Source organism: Mesoplodon mirus (assembly GCF_964341445.2).
Source record: "Mesoplodon mirus genome assembly, chromosome: 2".
Classification (NCBI taxonomy): Eukaryota; Metazoa; Chordata; class Mammalia; order Artiodactyla; family Ziphiidae; genus Mesoplodon; species Mesoplodon mirus.
In genome coordinates, this window is record NC_138977.1 from 70,177,391 (window position 1) to 70,199,576 (window position 22,186).

At 36.3% G+C, this 22,186-nt stretch overlaps 1 protein-coding gene across 2 annotated transcripts in view; it reads left to right on the plus strand.

Annotated features, from left to right (window-relative positions):
• Positions 1-474: 474 nt before the first annotated feature.
• Positions 475-22,186, plus strand: part of TBC1D19 (TBC1 domain family member 19) — a 167,469-nt gene continuing 145,757 nt past the window's right edge. For both annotated transcript variants that reach the window (XM_082632706.1, XM_082632707.1), the window contains exon 1: positions 475-676. In XM_082632706.1, coding sequence (XP_082488832.1) covers positions 578-676 — 99 coding nt within the window. In that variant the 5' untranslated portion in view covers positions 475-577. The remainder of the gene's footprint in view (positions 677-22,186) is intronic.

Below are 22,186 nucleotides of genomic sequence, written 5' to 3' on the forward strand. Positions count from 1 at the left end.
TCAACTGGGTATTATTTTACTGAGGTGGAAACTGAGTTCTGAAATTTAAGCACCTCACCCAAGTTCACACAACTAGCATCAGAGCCTCATAATTTTTGGAAGTCATTTGTCATGTCGTTGTGTGCACTGCCCTGTTTCTGTAGAGATTGGAAGGTTATTATTTTCCTTTACAATATTTTCCTATTATTTTCCTTTATAATAAAACACAAAATACACAACTTTCTGATTTCCCCTGGTGCATCAGAGGCGCTGTGGCTCTAGAGGAAAGAGCTCCTCCTCCTGCCTTTCAACAACAGACCAAGCAGGAACAATGGAGTGAAAACCTACTCCCCTCCCCCCACCCCGCAGGTCATTTTCTGCCAGCGGAACGCAGGTTGCTGCAGCCTTCAGGCGTGGGGGGGGACCAGAGAGGAACGGACACACGGCCCGGCAGTTGCCTGGTAACGCCCGCTGGAGGAGTCCCTGCGTAATAAGGTCCCCGAGAAGTGTCACTGGCCCTGAGTGGGACCGCGTATGTAGCCGGTTCTCTCCCCGCTAGCGTCCTGCCCCCGCTGCTTGGCGGGCTAGGACAGGGGAAATGTTGCAGGAGGAGTCGGATCTCGCTCTCATTATTGCCCAGATAGTCCAAAAGCTCAAGGGCTCCAATTTGTACGCTCAGTTGGAACGGCAGGCCTGGGTAAGTGAGGCTGAGTGGGAAGGGATGGAGACCAGCGGGACCGTGGCGGTGCTTCGGCTCCTTCTGCACCCCGCTGATCTAAGCCGAAGCCCGCCTCGGGTCTCTCCAGCTCCGCTCCTGGGCAGGGAAAAACCTCCCTTCCAGGTGTAAGCTCCACTTGCTCAGCTTCGGGCGTGAGGGTAATAGATTTTTTTTTTTTTTTTTTTAAAGAAAGGTGGGGCACATCACGCCTTTCTTCAGGCTAGAGAACCGCTGAGGCTATTCATTCATATTGTAGTCCTTTACAGGGTCTAATTTTTTAAGCTGCTGGCGTCAGTGGAGGTAGGTTGGACTATACCTTCCTTCACTTTTTCCATCCTGTAGGTGGGTTTGAGCCCCCAGGTACATTTTGGCTTTCGCGTCTATTTATCATCTTCTTGCACTCTACCCTCCCTGCAATGATTGCCCGTCTAACACTCCACTGGGCGTTTATCGAGTATTTTCTAATATGCTAAGTTCTTTGGATGCAGAGATTGATCAGGAGATCTTTCCTTTTTTGTGTGTGAATGTGATAAATGGAATCATATAGTATTTAAAGTTTTGTGCCTGGTTTCTGTCATTTTGCATAATGCTTTTGAAATTCCTTTGTGCTGTTGGTATTTCAGTAGTTCTGTTCCTTTTTATTGTTGAGTAATATTTCATTGTTTGGATGTACTACAATTTGTTTATCCATTCATTGGTTGCTGGGCATTTTTGGTTATAGAGCTATGGGTTGTTTCTGTTTATAGAGATTATGAGTAAAGCCAATACATGTTTTCTGGTATAGGTTTTTTGTTTTGTTTTCTTGCGGTCCGCGGGCCTCTCGCTGTTGTGGCCTCTCCCGTCGCGGAGCACAGGCTCCGGACGCGCAGGCTCAGCGGCCATGGCTTACGGGCCCAGCCGTTCCGCAGCATGTGGGATCTTCCTGGACCAGGGCACGAACCCGTGTCCCCTGCATTGGCAGGCGGAGTCTCAACCGCTGCGCCACCAGGGAAGCCCTTTGTTTTGGTTTTTAGTTTTCTTTTCTCTTGGATAAATACCTAGGAGTGGAATTGCTGAGTTGTATGGTAAGTGTATGTCTATAAGAATCTGCCAAACTTTTCCAAAGTGGCTATATTATTTTGCATTTCCACCAGCAGTTATGAGGATTGTTCTGCATCCTTGCTAGTGCTTGATGTCAGTTTTTAATTAATTTTTATTTATAATTACACTCCTCTAGTAGGAGCATAATGATACCCCATTGTGGCTTTAACTGCATTTGCCAAATGACTAAAGATATTGAGCATCTTATCAAATGTTTATATCTCCTTTGGTGAAGTAGTCTGTTCAAATCTTTCGCCTATTAAAAAAAATTGTGTTTGTTCTCATATTGTTGAATTGTAAGGATTCTTTATATATGGCACAAGTCCCTTATCAGATATGCAGCTTGAAAATACTTTCTCCCTGTCTGTGGTTTATCTTTTCATTTTCTTAACTGGGTCTTTCAAAGAGCAGAAATTTAGAATTTTGAAGACATACATTTTTATCAATTTCTTTCATGATTTGTGCTTTTTGTGCCCTACCTAAGAATCTTTGCCTCCCCCAAGGTCACAAAAAGTTTCTCCACAGTATGGAGGTTCCTTAAAAAAATAAAAATAGAACTACCATACAACCCAGCAATCGCGCTACTGGGCATATACCCTGAGAAAACCATAATTCAAAAAGAGACATGTACCAAAATGTTCATTGCAGCTCTATTTACAATAACCTGGACATGGAAGCAACCTAAGTGTCCATCAACAGATGAATGGATAAAGAAGATGTAGCACATATATACAATGGAATATTACTCAGCCTTAAAAAGAACTGAAATTGAGTTATCTGTAGTGAGGTGGATGGACCTAGAGTCTGTCATACAGAGTGAAGTAAGTCAGAAAGAGAGAAACAAATACCATATGCTAACACATATATATGGAATCTAAGGGGGAAAAAAAGGTCATGAAGAACCTAGGGGTAAGACGGGAATAAAGACACAGACCTACTAGAGAATGGACTTGAGGATATCGGGAGGGGAACGGGTAAGCTGTGACAAAGTGAGAGAGTGGCATGGACATATATACACTACCAAACGTAAAATAGATAGCTAGTGGGAAGCAGCCGCATAGCACAGGGAGATCAGCTCGGTGCTTTGTGACCACGTAGAGGGGTGGGATAAGGAGGGTGGGAGGGAGGGACATGCAAGAGGGAAGAGATATGGGAACATATGTATATGTATAACTGACACACTTTGTTATAAAGCAGAAGCTAACACACCATTGTAAAGCAATTATACTCCAATAAAGATGTTAAAAAAATAAAAAATAAAAAATAAATAAATGGTATCATGTCAAGAGGGAAAACCAGAAAACGCTAAATTCCATATGTTTAAAAAAAAAGAAAGAAAAAAAAGCTCCTCCTATGTTTTGTTCTAGAAGTTTTATTAGTTTTAGCTTGCACATTTAGATCTAGAATCCATTTTAAGTCAATTTTTGTTTATGATGTAATGTAAAGCTTTTTGTTGTTGTTGTTTTTTGCATGTGTATGTCCAGTACCATACCTATTTCTAGTACTTATTTGTTGACAAATCTATCCTTTCTCCACTAATTTTCTTGGCACTTTTGCTGAAAATTTATTTAGTATACACACACACACACACACGTGCGCACGCGTGCATGGGTGAATATTTCTGACTCTATTCTGTTCCATTGATCTATTTGTCTATTATTATGCTAATACGACACTATTTTCATTTTTATAACTTTATAGTAAGTCTTGAAATCAGGTAATTAGTCGTCCAACTTTGTTTCTCTTTTTCAAAATTGTTTTGATTACTCTGGGTACTTTGCTTTGCCATATGAATTTTAGAATCATCTTGTAAATTACTACAAAAAACTTACTGGGATTTGTATTGGGGTTATGTTGAATGTAGAGATCAATTTGGGGAGACTTGACATCTTAACAGTATTGAATTTTCTGGCCAATGAACATGCTTTGTGTCTCCATTTATTCTTATCTGCATTTTCTCTCATCACTGTTTTATAGTTAAGTACACAAATATTGCACATATTTTATTAAGATTTTCCCCAAGTATTTCATGTGTTTTTGATACTATTAACATGCTGACTTTTTTTCTCATTTCAGTTTCCAATTACTTGTTGTTAGTATACAGAAATAAAATTGATATTTGTATATTTACCATGTATCCTGGAGACTTACTAAACTTATTTGTTAGTTATAGTACCATTTTTGTAGATTGCTTAGTATTTTCCAAGTATATGTGTCATTTATGAATAAAGATGTTTTACTTCTTCCTTTCCAATCAGTGTGCCTTTTAGTTCTTTTTCTTGCCTTGTTACACTGGCTAGTGACACCAGTGCAATGTTGTATAGATGCTTTTTGTTAGCTTGAAGAAGCTCTCTTCTATTCCTGGTTTTCTGAGTGTTTTATTACTAATTGATGTTGAATTTTGTTAAATACTTTTCTTGTATCTGGAGAGATGCTCATGTGATTTTTTATATATGTTGATATGGTGAATGATACTAATTGGTTTTGATTGTTAAACCAATTTTGCATTCCTAAGATAAATTCTACTTGGCTATAATGCGTTGTCCTTATATATTTCTTGATTCAATTTTCTAACACTTTGTTGAAGATTTTGTGAGTATTTTTATAAAGGATATTGGTTTATAGTTTTACTTTAACATCTTTGTCTAGATTTGATATCAGGTAATGCTGATCTCTTAAATTGAGTTGAGAAGTGTTCCCTTCTCTCCTGTTTTCTGGAAGAATTTTATAGAGTTGATATTATTTCCTCCTTAAATGTTTGGTAGAATTCCCAATAACGTTATTGGGGGCTGGAGTTTTCTTTGAGGGAACATTTTTTAATAAAAAATTTAATTTTTAAAACATGTGTGAGGCCATTCAGGTTATCTTGTTGAATGTTCCACATGTCCTTGGAAAGCATGAGCATTCTGCTGTTACTGTACTATACATGTCAATTAGGTCAAGTATATTGACAATTTTGTTCAAGTGTTCTATATCTTTACTGAGTATGGAGGCGTCAGTCAGTACAGTCAGGAGCCAAGCTAGGCTTGAGTTTTGTTATTACTGTCATTAGCGTCAGTGTACCACAAGCTTCAAATTCAGTGGGCTGCTGTAACTTTGTTCTTAGAAATAGTCCTGGGGTACTGGGGGGTTTTTCTCAGTGTCTATATCCTCAGTTTTCATTTGTCTCGTTTGCCTGTGCCACAGAGGGAGGTCTCTCTCCATGCTCTGATCCCTTCCTCAGCTGTAGTCTGTTGTTTGTTACTCAGTCCTAAGCTCATGGTAGATACAGGCGTTTTCTGTCCTCCTGGTCCTGTCTCAGTCCAGGTGCCTTGGGAGTGGGTCTTTGACAATGTTCCTTTCTCTTCTGCTTTTGGCAGCCAAACTTTACCTTGTGGCAAATAATGGGTGAAAGAGAGATTCCTGCCTCTTCCTAGTTCTGGCTTACCTCTGCTATGTACTGGTACAGGATTTGGGGCCTGTGAGAGTTTTCTTACGTTTCCGTGAGGAAGACAGTTATTGTATCTATCTCACCCCCAGAAGCAACAAATTATTGCCTCCCTCAGAGGTTTAAGGCCTCTTCCTCAAGTGAGAAGAGAGTTTGGGCAAGGTGGCATGGTTGCATGCTTGTTTTGTAGTGGTAGCATATCCTTTCTTGCACACCTGTGCCACAGAAGGGGGCCTCTGCAGTTCCTGCTCTCCATCCTGATGGAGACCTATGGAGAAGAGCATGCAAGTGAGTGTGAATTCCCCTTGGGTTTTGAGCTCCCAGTGTTTCTCAACTGACATGCTAGCCCACATCTAATCAATAACAGTTAACAATTTTAGCTGAATTCTTCGGTAGGCTCCTTTTCCTCCTGTGCTTTGCCAAATATGAAATAGTTTGGAGTCCCATCTGTCTTTAGAGGGGCTTGTTACTCTTTGGAATTTAGTTCACTTGATCGTCTTAAAACTTCAGTTTTATGGTGAGTTCAAAAGTTATGATTTTGTAGATTATACCACTTTTTCTCATTGTTAGGGTGGGAGTGATGTTTCTTGTTCTGGCTGTCCACATCCTATGCATTAGCAGAAGTCCAATAGTAAGTGCTGAAGGATTGAATCTATGTCAGTGAGAAAGATTGGTCTGTAATTTTCCTTTCTTGTAATGTTTTTGACAAGTTTTATATAAGGTTATACTGGCCTGATAAAATGGTAGGGAAATGTTCCCCCCTTTTTTTCTATTCTATTTGATACAAAAATGTTATGAGACTGTGTTATTTCTTTCTTAAATGTTTGGAAGAATTCTCCATTGAAGCCTGTGTCTCAGATTTTCTTTTGAGAAGGTTTTTTATTTTGTTGTGTTTTGTTTTTAATTAGTAGACTTTATTTTTTAGAATGGTTTTAGGCTTACAGAAAAATTGAGTAAAAGGTACAGAGTTTCCATACATCCCCTTTCCTTATGTACTCTTTCCCTTATTATTAGCATCTTGCATTAGTGTGGTACATTTGTTACTATTGGTGGACCAATTGATATTGATACATTATTATTAAAGTCCACAGTTTTCATCAAGTTTCACTGTTTGTGTTACATAGGTCTATGGGTTTTGACAAATGTATAATACCATGTATCTACTATTCCAGTATCTTACAGAATAGTTTTACAGTCCTAAGGAAATCCCCTGTGCTCCACCTACGCATCCCTCCCTCTTTCCGAGCCCCGGGCAACCACTTGGTTTTTTACTGTCTCTATAGTTTTGCCTTTGAGAATGTCCTATAGTTGTAATCATAACAGTATGTAGCTTCTTCAAATTGACTTCTTTCACTTGGCAATGTCCATTATGTTACTGTATGTCTTTTTGTTTCTTGATAGCTCTTTTTTTTCTGAATAATATTATATTGTGGGGATGTATCAGTTTGTTTATACATTCACTATCTGTTGAAGGACATCTTGGTTTCTTCCAAGATTGGCAGTTATGAATAAAACTGGTATAAACATTCCTGGGTAGATTTTTGTGTTGACATAAGTTTTCAGCTAATTTGGGTAAATACCAAGAAACATGATTTCTGGCTTGTATGGTAAAAATTTGGTAGAAACTGACAACTTGTCTTCCATTGCGGCTATACCATTTTTGCATTCCCACCAGCACTGATTGAGAGTTCCTGTTGCTCTACATTCTCACCAGCATTTGGTGTTATCAGTGTTTTAGATTTTGACCATTCTAATAGGTGTGTTGTGATATCTCACTGTTGTTTTAATTTGCAATTCCCTAGTGAGATATGATATTGAATATCTTTTCATATGTTTATTTGCCATCTGTATGTCTTCTTTGGTGAGGTGTCCCTTCAGGTCCTTTGCCCATTTTTAATTGGGTGTTCTTATTGTTGAGCTTTAGGAGTCTGTTTTATGTTTTGGGTACAAGTTCTTTATCAGATATGTGCTTTGCAACTATCTTCTCCCAATTTGTGGCCAGTCTTTTCATTCTCTTAGCAGTATCTTTCTCAGAGAAGTTTTTAATTTTAATGAAGTCCAACTTATCAATTTTTTCTTTTATGGATCATGCTTTTGGTGTTATGTCTAAGAATTAATCACCAAACCCAAGGTCACTTAGATTTTATCCTATGTTATCTTTTAGAAGTCTTATGGATCTGGGTTTTACGTTTATGATCCTTTTTTTTCTTTTGTATGTGGATGACCAGTTGTTCCAGTACAATTTGTTGAAAAGACTGTCTTTGCTCCATTGAATTGCCTTTGCTCTTTTTTCAAAGATCAGTTGACTATATTTGTGTTGGTATTTCTGAGTCTCTATTCTATTCCATTGATCTACTTGTCTATTTTTTTAACATTACCACATTGTCTTGATTTTGGTAGCTTTATAATAAGTTGAAGTTGTCAGTCCTCCAGTTTTGTTCTGCTTCAGCATTGTGTTGGAAAGATTTTAAAAAACAGATTCAATTTTTAATAGATATAGGAGTATTCAGATTTTCTATTCCTTCTATTGTCAGCTTTTTCTTTCTTTCTTTCTTTTTTTTAATTTTTTTTATTAGTTTCTTCTTTATAACAAAGTGAATCAGTCATACATATACATCTGTTCTCACATCCCTTCCCTTGTCAGCTTTGATAAATTGTGTTTTTTAAAGAATGTGTTCATTTAAACGACATAAATAATTGGCTTAAAGTTGTCTATAATAAACTATTATTTCTCTTTAATGTCTGAAAAGTCTGTCACAGTTTCTGATTATGAAAATTTGTGTGCGTGTGTGTCTTTGAACAGTTTTGCTAGGTGTTTATCTATTTAATTGATCTCATCAAAGAACCAGTTTTGGCTTTGCAGTTTTCTCTTAATTTTGGATCACATCTTTATTATTAATTTTCTCCTATTTTCTTTGGGATTGATTTGCTGTTCTTTTTTTAGTTTCTTGAGATGGAAACTTAGATCATGGATTTCAAGACTTTTTTCTTTTCTAAAATATGCATTTAAGGCTATGATTTTTCCCCTAAGCACTACTTTAACTGCATTCCACAGTTTTAATGAGTTATATTTTTACTATCCTTTTGTATAAAACATTTCCTATTTTTTTTGTCATTTAAAAAATTTGGCCCACGGGCTATCCTGAAGTATATTGCTTAATTTCCAAGCCATTAATATTTTCTTTTTTTTGTACTTTTTTCGAAGTATAGTTGCTGTACAATATTATATGTTATAGGTGTACAATATAGTGATTCACAATTTTTAAAAGTTGTATTCCACTTATAGTTGTTATAAAATATTGGCTATATTCAACATGTGGTACAATATATCCTTGTAGCTTATTTTATACCTAATAGTTTGTACCTCTTAATCCTCTGCTCCTATATTGCTCCCCCCTTCCCTCTCCCCACTGGTAATGACTAGGTTGTTCTCTGTATCTGTGAGTACGCTTCTCTTTTGTTTATTCACTAGTTTTAAAATTTTTTAGATTCCACATATAAGTGATATCATATAGCATTTGTCTTCCTGTATGACCTATTTCACTCAGCATAATGACCTCCAAGTCCATCAATGTTGCTGCAAATGGCAAAATTTTGTTCTTTTTTATGGCTGAGTAGTATTCCATTGCATGCATATATATATGTGTGTGTGTGTATCTATCTATCTATCTATCTATCTATCTATATATATATATATATATATAATCTCGCATCTTCTTTATCCATTCATCTAATGATGAACACTTAGGTGGCTTCCATATCTTGGCAATTGTAAATAATGCTGCTATGAACATTGAGGTGATGTATCTTTTTGAATTAGTGTTTTGGGTTTTTTTGGATATGTACCCAGGAGTGGAATTGCTGGATCATATGGTAGTTCTATTTTTAGTTTTTTGAGAAACTGCCATACTGTTTTCCATAGTGGCTGTACCAATTTACATTCCCACTAACAGTGTAGGAGGGTTCCCTTTTCTCCACATCCTCGCCAACATTTGTAACTTATGTTCTTCATGATAACTATTCTGACAGGTATGAGCTTTTGATGTGCATTTCCCTGATGATTAACAATGTTGAGCATCTTTTCATGTGCCTTTTGGCCATCTGCATTTCTTATTTCAAAAAATGTCTATTCAGTTCTTCTGCCCATTTTTTAATCAGGTAGTGTTTTTTTATATGGAGTTGTATGAGCTGTTTATATATGTTGCATATTAATCCCTTATCAGACATACCGTTTGCAAATATTTTCTCCCATTCAGTAGGTTGTCTTTTTGCTTTGTCAATGGTTTTCTTTGCTGTGCCAAAGCTTTTAAGTTTAATTAGACCGCATTTGTTTATTTGCTTTTATTTCCTATGCTTTAGGAGATGGATCCAAAAAATTATTGCTGTGATTTATGTCAAAGAGTGTTCTGCTTATATTTTTCTCTAGGAGTTTTATAGTATCTGGTCTTACATTCAGGTCTTTAATTCATTTTGAGTTGATTTTTGTATATGGTGTTACAGAATGTTCACATTTGTTTTTTTACATGTAGCTGTCCAGGTTTCCCAGTACCACTTATTGAAGAGACTGTTTTTTCTCTGTTGTATATTCTTGCCTCCTTTGTTGCAGATTAATTGACCTTAAGCGTGTGGGTTTATTTCTGGGCTCTCTATCATGTTGCATTGATATATGTGTCTGGTTTTTTTGTTTGTTTTTTTGTTTGTTTGTTTTGCGGTACACAGGCCTCTCACTGTTGTGGTCTCTCCCATTGTGGAGCACAGGCTCCAGACGCGCAGGCTCAGCGGCCATGATTCACGGGCCTAGCCACTCTGCGGCATGTGGGATCTTCCCAGACTGGGGCACGAACCCGTGTCCCCTGCATTGGCAGGTGGACTTTCAACCGCTGTGCCACCAGGGAAGCCCTATGTGTCTGTTTTTGTGCCAATACCATACTGTTTTGATTACTGTAGCTTTGTAATATGAAGTCAGGGAGCATGATTCCTCAGCTCTGTTCTTTTTCTCAAGATTTTCTTGGCTGTTTGGGGTCTTTTGTATTTCCATACAAAATTTTAAATTATTTGTTCTAGTTCTGTGAAAAATGCCATTGGTATTTTGACAGGGATTGCACTGAACCTATAGATTGCCTTGGGTAGTATGGTTATTTTGACAATATTGATTCTTCCAATTCAAGAACACGGTGTATCTTTCCATCTGTTTGTGTTGTCTTCAGTTTCTTTCATCTATGTCTAGCAGTTTTCTGAGTATAGGTCTTTTACTTTCTTAGGTAGGTTTATTCCAAGGTATTTTATTGGTTTTGATGTGATGGTAAATGGGATTGTTTCCTTAATTTCTCTTTCTGATTGTTTGTTGTTAGTGTGCAGAAATGCAATAGGTTTCTGTATATTAATTTTGTATCCTTCAACTTTATTCTATTCATTGATGAGCTCTTGTTTTCTGGTGGCATCTTTAGGATTTTCTATGTATAGTATCATGTCAATGTTATTGATTTCCAGCTTAATGTCAGTGTTGTCAGAGAACATTCTCTGACTGATTAACTATTTTAAAATTTGTTGAGGCTTGCTTTACAATCTAGTATGTAGTCAGTTTTGCTGCATGTTCCACGTGCACTTGTAAATAATGTGTATCTGTCACTGTTGGGTCAGGTTGCCTATATATGTCACTGAAGTCCAGGTGTCAGTTATGCTGTTCAGCTTTTCTATAATCTTATTGAATTTTTTTCTGTTTGTTACCAGCTATTCAACGATATATGTTTAAATCTCCCATCATGCTTGTATATTTGTCTATTTCTTTTAGTTCTCTAAATTTTTTAATTTTAAAAATTTTAAGGCTATTTCATTGGTTGTATATAGCTTTATATTGTGATAGCTTCCTGGTGGATTAACCCCTTAATCTTTATGAAATGTCCTTCTTTTTTTTTTTTTTTTTTTTTTTTGCGGTACGTGGGCTTCTCACTGTTGTGGCTTCTCCCGTTGCGGAGCACAGGCTCTGGATGCGCAGGCTCAGCTGCCATGGCTCACGGACCCAGCCGCTCCGCGGCATGTGGGATCTTTCCGGACCGGGACACGAACCCGTGTCCCCTGCATCGGCAGGCGGACTCTCAACCACTGCGCCACCAGGGAAGCCCTGAAATGTCCTTCTTTATCTCTAATAAGGTTCTCACCTTAAAGTCTGTTTTGTCCGATGTTAGTATAGCCACAACAGCTTTTTTTGGTTAGTGGTTGCATGGTATGACTTTTTGCATACTTTTATTTTCACCCTTTCTGCATCAGCATCCTTGTATAGTTGTTTTTTAAATCCAGGCTGACAAATCTTTTTATTTTATTATTTAGTATATTTACATTTAATGAATTTACTTGTATATTTGGTTTTATATTTCTGGTCTTAATATTTGGTTTTTTAATTTGATACATTTGCTTCACATTCTGCTTTCTCTCTTTTCTTGTATTCTTTTGGATTATTCAGATTTTATTCAAATATTTTTGTTGTTCTATTTTCGTCTCCATTAATGTGATAGTTACACATTATTTTACTGTTATTTATGTAGCTACCCTAGACAGCATTTATTCTTGATTAATTGTAGTCTTGAATAAACTAATTTTTTTTTTTACTATTTCCCTGTAATGTAATGCTAGAACTTAGAACACTTTACTTATTTATACCTCTTTTCCTTTGTGTTATTTTTGTTATACATTTTACTTTAAATTCCACAAGACATTGCTATTATTCTTTTGTAGCATAAGTATTTAGTCAATATTTGCTGGGGGGGGCTTTTGTGTTTTTTTGTTTTGCATTTTAGTATTTTTAATGGTATTGCCAGCATCAGTGCATTCATTATGTGATTTTTCAGAAAGGAGTTGAAATCCTCTGACCTCGATTCTGATTGTTTCTGATTTGTAGCTGAACTGCCTGAATGGGAAAGTTAAGACTATCTTAAGAAAGAAAAAAAGTAATATTTACTCCTTTTTAACCAATTTTTATCCTTTTTGTTTCTCATTATTCCCTCCTACTTTTCTATATTTACCCTGGGATTATTTTTCTTCTGCTATAACAACTCTTTTTAGTATTTGTTTCAGTGCAAGTTTCTGGGTGACAAGCTGCTCAGTTTTACTTGTCTGATGATGTCTTTATTTCATCTTTATTTCTGAAGGATTTTTTTTTCTGTGCATAAATTTCAAAGTTGTCAGTAATTTTTTTGTCAGCCTGTTGAGACATTTCATTGCCTTCTGGCCTCTTTATTTTCTGTTGTAAAGTCATCCATCAGGCTTTTTGTTATCCACTGAATGTATGTCCCTCACCCTCACCCTGGCTGTTTTAACATTGTCTATCTTTGATTTTCAGCAGTCTTGTTAAGATGTACCTTGGTGTGTTATTATTGTTGTTTGCATTATTATTATTATTATTATTATTATTATCATTTAATTTATTCTGGTTTGAGTTTGTAGGGCTTCTTAAATCTGAGGTGATATCTTTCTCCAGTTTTGAAAAAGTCTTGGTCATTATCTGTTTGAATATTTGTTCTGCCACATTTTTCTCTCCTTTCTTTCTGAGACTCCAATTTGTACATCTATTAGATTTTTCACTGAGTCTTACTTATCTCTAGTACTCTTTTTCTTTACTTTACATTATTTTTTTCCCTCCGTGCTTCAGTTTGGACATTTTCTTTTGGCCTTCTGTCAATTCACCAATCCTGTTTTATGATATTTTATATCTCTTGGTAAATCCATTTAATGAATTCTTATTTACATTTAGTGTATTTTTCAATTCTAAAATTTCCAAATGGTTCTCTTTTATTGATTCCAGTTCTCAGGAAAAATTACCTGCTTTTCATCTACTTTGTCCAGTTTTTCTCTTTTAAAAAAATATAACTCAATTGTTTTAAAGTCTTTGCCAGTTAACACCAAAATCTGGATCATATGTGGATCTCTGTCTATGGTGTTATTTTCTCTTATCTTTTATTCATCTGATTTTGTCTGCTGGGATGCCTAGTATCTTTTATTTGTTGCCAGACATTGTGTCCAAAAAACTGTAATGCCTCCTTTCTTGAGGGTTCACTCTCCCCTCCACTGGGCAGATAGTCTTGTGACTGATTCCCTTAATCCAGTTAAGGAGTGTGCTGGTTTGAGGCTGAGTTTTACTTTCAGGATCAATTTTCCTCTGGTTCTTTCCTGGCTCTCACAAGTTTTCAGCTAAGAATTTGATATACTCTAAGGGTCCTTTGCCCTTTGGGTCTCAGACTCTAACCCTTTTCTTGTCAGACTGCTAAAAAACTTTTTCACAGGTTTCATGCTTAGGTTTGTAACCTTCTACCCCACAGAGTTCTAGTATTCAAGAACTTTCTTGAGAAAACTGGCCATGTGCTTAAGATCTCCAAGTCTATGCCACACCTCTGCTTATTTCTCTGTCTAACCTTGCTAGCCCTCCACCAGGCTTTGTACTGGGTTTGTCCTGATTCTCAGCCTTCTGTTCATGCTCAGAATAATGATCCCAGGGAAAATGTTGCTACAGAAGCCAGTTCGTCTCTCAAGATTTTTTCTCTTTCTGTTTCTCTAGTTCTTGTTCTCTCAACAACTCTTTTCTGTCTTCAGATAGTTGGATTTTTGTTTGTTTATTTGGCTCTACTAGTTGTTCTACATAGGGATGCTGATCGACCACCAGCTCCTACATACAACTTGGAAACATAAAGCCTATTTTGTGAGGACTGAACAAGATGATATGCCAGGCACATAGTAAGTACTCAGTAAATAGAAGTCTGAGTTAAAAGTCCAAATGGAATATCACTCCTTTTTTAAAAACCCCTCAGTGCTTTTCATTGCCCTTGGAAAAATGTACAGAGTCCTTGATTAGGCCTACAAAGCTTGGTGGCTGTTCTTCACACTCTACTTTTCAGCCACAACTGTCTAAGCTTTATAGATCTTCCACAACCTTACAGTTTAGTTTAGTTACTTCTTTTTTTGTGATCCATAGTACCTGGAACTTTATTTTCTGTAGTATTTAAACATCTGCCTTCCCCGCTAAAGTCTGTTTCATGAAGGCAAGAAAAGACTGTGTGTCTCTTGTCCTACTGTTTTTTACACCTAGCATAATAACTGGCCTGAGAAGGGTGCTCAACATGTCTTTATTAAATGGAAAAAATCCCAATTCTTCTTTTTTAATGTTCATTCTAACAGTATATATTGAGTACCTACTATGTGCCAGTTACTTTACTAAATGATAAAAGAATACGAAAAGCATCTTTAACTTAAGGAATTCAAAGTCTGCTGTGGCACTCTGCTTTTCTTTAAAAATGTTTTTCCTTTAAATATTTCTTTTTATTCTAATTTGGGATCTAATAAGTCAATACCTGTTTCTCAATTTTGTAAGAAACCCTGAGGTTTCAGAAAATAAGCAGTAATGACAAAACTTTTTTTTGAAGATTTTTGTATTTCACAACTGCAAATAAGAGATTCATGACCTATATAAATTATAACTTCATTTGGAGATTACTGCTCTGAAGACATCTTCTTGTTCCTTTCTGTTTTGAACTCCACTTCTATTAATTCAATGTGATTCTTTATTCTGATTATTCAACAAATATTTATTGAGTGTTTACTATGTGTCAGGCACAATTCTAGGCCCAGGGGATAAAACAATGAATAAGATAAAGTTCTGCCCTCATGGCCAGATGATAGAATTACAAATAAATACAAGTCCATAATCCCTTATCCAAAACCTGGGGGCATATATGTTTTGGAATTCACATTTTTCAAATTTTAGAAAGGTAATTCATGCATATTTGTATGTTATTTAATATCCTTACATTTGTCTTACAGCACCTTGTAATTATACACATTAATATTAATGTAGCAAAATGTATGAATTTTTACACTAAGTGTGATAAATAAGGACTATAAATAGTGTCATGTCTATTCAGGTCAGATCAGATTTTGCTACCAAATGAGTTCAAGTCAGGACAGATTTTTGCCACTAATTCAGTTATAAAAAAAACTTTGGTTTTCAAAGCTTTTCAGGTTTTGGAATTTCCAGTAAAAGATTATGTATCTATGTAACATCAGGCAGTTAACTGCCTTGAGGTAATAAAAAGTAGAGCAAGGAGGAAAGATAAAGGAGGGTAAGGATATGGTTACATGGGAAACTCAAAAACATGTATTTGACTGATTCTTAAGATAAAATAAGAGATCTATAACATTATAGATTCATACTCTAAAAGAATATAATTATATATCTTTTAAAAGTAATGTAATGTAGTCTTGGGCTTGAAAAAATAAGTGATAACAATTATGCCTTAGTTTATATCCAATATCTCAGACATTTAATAGAAATCAGTTAACTCTTAAAAGGCAACTTTACAATCAGCTTTGATAATATACATTTAAACAACTGGCTGTTTATTTGTTACACACCTTTAAAAATGTAATCAGGAGGGCATTTTCCTGCCACGAACATTTTCTGTACTGCCTTCATTTTATCTGAGTATATTCAGAAAGTGCTACAGCAGTGTTGGCCCAACTTAATTAGAAAAATAAAAATCACACAGAATACTTCAAAGACAAATATAAATGATTTTCAGATTTTTCCCTTGCCACTAGTGCTTTTCTTTTAGTATTAAACATTGACTTTATTTTAATGTATCCTTTTATATGTTGAAGTTTAATTATTTAAGATCTTGGTATAATAACATGGAATTTTGTGTTTCTAGAAAAAGCTTATAGTTTTTGATTTCTGAGTTTTCCTAAATTATGAAGTCAACCTACATCTTAAAACTGAATTTGTTCACTCATCCTCTAGACATTAGAGTGATTGCCTAATTCCAAATTTGATCTCTAGCACCAGATCAACATTCTTATTTTGTATCATGCATTATTTGTGTTTAAAATGGATGTTGTTTAAAACCTCAAATGTTATTTCCATTCCATTAAGTGCTTAATAAGTCTTGTTGCTCAGATTGTTATTATAAATAATAGAATTGTGAAAGGAAGGAATCTGAAAGAAGATAAGCTTTGGAGAGAGAAGGAATAATATAACTGATAGGATGTTGTCATGAGTCTAGAACCCCATAGCATCTTTTTTAAAAAAAATTAATTAATTTATCTATTTATGGCTGCGTTGGGCCTTCGTTTCTGCTCGAGGGCTTTCTCCAGTTGCGGCGAGCGGGGGCCATTCCTCATCGCGGTGCGCGGGCCTCTCACTATCGTGGCCTCTCTTGTTGCGGAGCACAGGCTCCAGACGCGCAGGCTCAGTAATTGTGGCTCACGGGCCCAGTTGCTCCGCGGCATGTGGGATCCTCCCAGACCAGGGCGCGAACCCGCGTCTCCTTCACTGGCAGGCAGACTCCCAACCACTGCACCACCAGGGAAGCCCCCCCCCATAGCATCTTAATGCTGGTGTCCCTTACCAAAAAACTTACGAAATTGTATCTCAAATATCGTTTGTTATTCATCGTTATTAGAAATATGTACCATATATAGAGAGTTTAGAGATCGTAGAAATGAGAGAAGAAACTGACATTTATTTATTATTTATTTTAGGGAAATGAAAATTAAATAGATTTAATTAAATAGATTTTAATTAAATACATTTTCTGTAATGCATGGATGGATAGAACATATATAAACTCCTGTGCCATGATTAGAGCTTATTATCTTCTATCTTTTTTTTCTCTCTAGGGTGGGATTGGTATATAGTAGGGGAAGTTCCATATTGAACTACTGCATTTATTATATAAATTAACAATTCAGTGACTCTGATTGTGTTTGATGTGAGCCAGGGAGTGGTATCATCCTTACCAATATCTACCTTGGCTACTGTCATGTCCTTTCATCTTGGAAAGTAAGACAGTGAAGAAATGAATCATGGTATACAGGATTTCAAAATAACGAACCTCTTGTCTCCATAGAATTTAGGTACTTGAGGGATTAGATAACTATTAAAATGTGGATCTGCTTTGTGTAAGTAAGTACATCTCTTCATGTTTTATTTCAGTACTGAGTTGCTTAGAGAAGGTCATGTAGGGTTCTTGAATTAGGTAAGGCCAAGTCGAAATGAGAAGGAAAAGTACGATATATTATGAAGGGAGGCTAAGAAGTAAAGATGTAGAGTAAGGGGCATAAGACAGTCAGTGCTGGCAAAGAAGGGGGTCAGCTTGGGGACATCAGCAAAAGAAAGACAGTGAAGGATCCATCCTCAGGTGAGGGAAACCAGAGCAGAGTTCGAATTATACAATACAGATTCAGTATTAAGGCATGGTCAGCTTGCACAGAACCAAAATTTCCAATTTGAAACTAAAACTCATTCTTGGCTACAATGCACGTCCACTGGAACTACGGCCTTACAGAAACAAATCTGGTTTACAGTTTTAGAAAGAACCAAAAGTATTAGGAAGAAAAGGGGGTACCCAGTTCAACATGTTTTAATTGAGCCTCCTTTCTGTGGTGGTGATGGGCTCTTGAGAAAAATTCGACGAAATACAAAACAGTTATGTTAATGATAAGAATGTTTGCGTTTGATGTGGGAAAGGGCACTATTCCCCCCCACCCTTTTTTTTTCCTTCTCCCTTAGCTTTTTGTTTACCTCACTAAATACGTTTTGAGTTCCACAAGAGTGAGGGAGGACTGTGTGTTGGTTTTCTTTTTATACTGAGGAACTGGCACGTAGGACGTGTTCAGTTAAATATTGAAATAAGAATGCAAATGAATTGGCATATACTAGGGTATAACTATACTAAAAGGAGACAGGAGACCCCTGGGATTGGAGAAGGCTTGGATGGCACTCAAGGTGAGAAGATGGGAGTGAATTCCCAGTGTAGGAACAGTGAGAAGGCTAAGCAGAATGTTTCTGTTGTAGGGTACTTCTAGAGAGATGAGATTATATAAATTGGGTGGGACAAGATTTTTAGAGGTTTGTAAATGCCAGAATGGGTTTGTCTTTATTTTATAGGCAGTGAAGTTGTCATTGAGGTATTTTGAGGAGGGTGAAGACATAAAGGTGGCTTTTTGGGACACTAGTCAGGCACTGGTGAGCAGGATAGATAGGAATGCAGAGAGTGTTCCCCCTTCATCCTCCACTTTATTTTTTCCTACGTTCTATTGGAACTTTGACTCTTCTACAAACTGATGGTGCACAAGAACATTCCCATGCCTCTGCTCAGTCTGTCCTCTCAACCTCTACGCCTTTGCTCCCCTTTTCCAGTTTCTTCAATTAGAGTTAATTGTTCCTTTCTCTATGGATGATACCTCTGTTGTAACATATTTTCTTATAGCTATCTTCCTTTCTGGACTAAAAATTCCAAATACAAGGACAATGTCCTATTCATCATGTTCCCCATCGTTTTGTTTTATGCACTTTTATTTGTAACCTTTTTTTCCTCCTGTTTGGTTTTGTTATTGTTGTTGTTGTTTTTTGCTGTGCCACGCAGCTTGTGGGATCTTAGTTCCCCAACAAGGAGTTGAACCTGGGCCACAGCAGTGAAAGCGCCAAGTCCTAACCCCTGGACCACCAGGGAATTCCCGTTCCATGGGGTTTTGCAGGTGTAGGCCTAAGGAATCTTTAGTGTAATGCATTCATTGAAAACATGTTTATGAAGTACTTACTATGTGATAAGTATTGTTTTGGTATAGAGATGAAAGACAAGTCCTCTAGAAACCTATAGTCCAGTGCAGTGGTTCTCAAAGTATGGTCTGTGGACCCATGGTGGTCCCTAAGACCCTTCCAGGTCAAAACTATATTGTAAAATACAAAGGCCTTTTTAAAAAATATTCACTGTGCTGACATTTGCACTGATGGTACAAAAGCAATGGTGATGGGTTTAAATCGGGGAACTAGTACCAAACTGTACTAGTAGTCATTGTATTCTTCACTGATAAACATTCAGTTAAAAAAAAAAGTTTAATTTTAGTGTACTTGATCAAACAGTAAACAATTATTTTATTAAATCTCATTTCTTGAATACACATTTTTTAAATATCCTGTTTGAGGAAATGGAAATTATGCATAAGGCACTACTGCTGTATATTGAAATAAGATGATTATCTAGAGGAAAACCACTCTAGTGATTAACTAATTAACTGAGGTACAAGCTGAACTGCTTTTTTTTTTTAATGAAACATCTTTACTTATAAGAGTAAACTATTGAAAAACTGTTATTCAGACTTGGATATTTGGAAGATATTTTCTTTAAAAATGAGCAAAGTGAGCCTATCACTTCAAGGAAAACTGTTATGTGTTGCCAGTGATAAAATCCAAGCTTTAAATAAAAATCAGATTCTGGAAAACTTGTATTATTACTGTGACTTTGATGGCTACATAATACTTAAAGACTTTTCTGATGATATTGATGTTGATATTAACAAATTTTACTTTTTTATATTGTTTAATGAAATGTGTCCACTGCATCACTTAGTTAATATATTTGAAATGATCAGTACATAATGTTACAAAATCATGTGTAGGTAGAAGATTGATTCAAAGTGCAAGGCAGATTGCTACATGTTTTTCTAATAAAGTGTGAAAAGTTTATTGATGTTCAGATTCCACATTGCAACTAATCTTTAGGAAACTACTACTTGTCAAATTTAGTGTACTATCAAAGGAGAATATCCACAGTATCTGAAAAGGATATTAAAATATCCTTCTCTTTTCCAATTGCATATCTGTGACACTGACTTTCATATACATCAATCAAGACAACATAGTGCCATAGATGGAGTATCACAGCAGATTGAAGACTCCAGTTGTCTTTTACTATCCAAACATCAAAGACATTTGCAAAAATGTAAAACAGTGCCTCTTTCTCACTAATTCTTGTTTCTGAAAATACAGTTCTTTTAAATAAAAATATTTAGGTTAATATACAATGGATTTACATTGTTATTTTAAGATGAATTGACAAATTTTTTTTTTGGCTGTGTGGTCTCTTTGTTGTGGTGCGCGGGCTTCCCTAGTTGCAGTGCATGGGCTTAGTTGGGGTATATGGGATCTTAGTTCCCTGACCAGGGATTGAACCGAGACCCCCTACATTGGTAGTGCAGAGTCTTAACTACTGGACCACCAGGGGAGTCCCAACAAATATTTTTATTGTGGTAAAACAAACACAAAATTTAGATTTTAACCATTTTTAACTGTACGGTTCAGTGGCATTAAGTACATTCACATTACTGTGCAACCATTTTCACCATCCATCTCCAGAACTTTTTCATCCCAAACTGAAACTCTGTACCCGTTAAGCACTAACTTCCCATTCCTTCCTCCTCACAGTCCCTGGCTACTACCATTTTACTTTCTGTCTCTGTGAATTTGACTGTTCTAGATAGCTCATATAAATGGAATCATACAGCATTTCTCTTTTTCTGACTGGCTTATTTTGCTTAGCATAATGTCCTCAAGGTTTATCCGTGTTGTAGATGTGTCAGAATTGTCTTCCTTTTTTAAGGCTGAATAGTATTCCATTATATATACAACATTTTCTTTATCCACTCATTTATCTGTGGACACTTGGGTTGTGTCCACATTTTAACTGTTATGAATAATGCTGCTTTGAGCATGAGTGTACAAATATCTGTTCAAGTCCCTGCTTTCAGTTCTTTTGAGTATACATGTAGATTTGGAATTCTTGGACCATATGGAAATTCAATTTTTAATTTTTTGAAAAACTTCCATACTAATAGACAAATAGGTTTCATTTTTCTGTATTAGTTTCTATTACTGTAAATATCAGTAGATCTAATCCACATAAACAAAAGTAATCTTGGATCCTCAGTAATTTTTATTTTTTTAACAACTTTATTGGAGTATAATTGCTTTACATTGTTGTGTTAGTTGCTGCTGTATAACAAAGTGAATCAGCTATACGTATATATGTATCCCCATATCCCCTCCCTCTGGCACCTCCCTCTCACCCTCCCTATCCCACCCCTCTAGTTGGTCACAAAGCACCAATCTGATCTCCCTGTGCTGTGCGCTGCTTCCCACTAGCTATCTGTTTTACATTTGTCAGTGTATATATGTCAATGCCACTCTCTCACTTCGTCTCAGCTTACCCTTCCCCCTCCCTGTCTCCTCAAGTCCATTCTCTACATCTGCATCTTTATTCCTGTCCTGCCCCTAGGTTCTTCAGAACCACTTATTTTTTCTAGATTTCATATATATATGTGTTAGCATATGGTATTTATTTTTCTCTTTCTGACTTACTGCTCTCTGTGTGACAGACTCTAGGTCCATCCACCTCACTACAAATAACTCAATTTCGTTTCTTTTTATGGCTGAGTAATATTCCATTGTATATATGTGCCACATCTTCTTTATCCATTCATCTGTCGACCGGCACTTAGGTTGCTTCCACGTCCTGGCTATTGTAAATAGTGCTGCAATGAACATTGTGGTACATGACTCATTTTGAATTATGGTTGTCTCAGGGTATATGCCCAGTAGTGGGATTGCTGGGTCATATGGTAGTTCTATTTTTGGATTTTTAAGGAACCTCCATACTGTTCTCCATAGTGGCTGTATCACTTTACATTCCCACCAACAGTGCAAGAGGGTTCCTTTTTCTCCACACCCGCTACAGCATGTATTGTTTGTAGATTTTTTGATGATGGCCATTCTGACTGGTGTGAGGTGATACCTCATTGTAGTTTTGATTTGCATTTCTCTAATGATTAGTGATGTTGAGCATCTTTTCATGTGTTTGTTGCAAATCTGTATATCTTCTTTGGAGAAATGTCTATTTAGGTCTTCTGCCCATTTTTGGATTGGATTGTTTGTTTTTTTGATATTGAGCTGCATGAGCTGCTTGTATATTTTGGAGATTAATCCTTTGTCATTTGCTTCATTTGCAAATATTTTCTCCCATTCTGAGGGTTGTCTTTTCATCTTGTTTATGGTTTCTTTTGCTGTGCCAAAGCTCTTAAGTTTCATTAGGCCCCATTTGTTTGTTTTTATTTCTGTTTCTCTAGGAGGTGGGTCAAAAAGGATCTTGCTGTGATTTATGTCA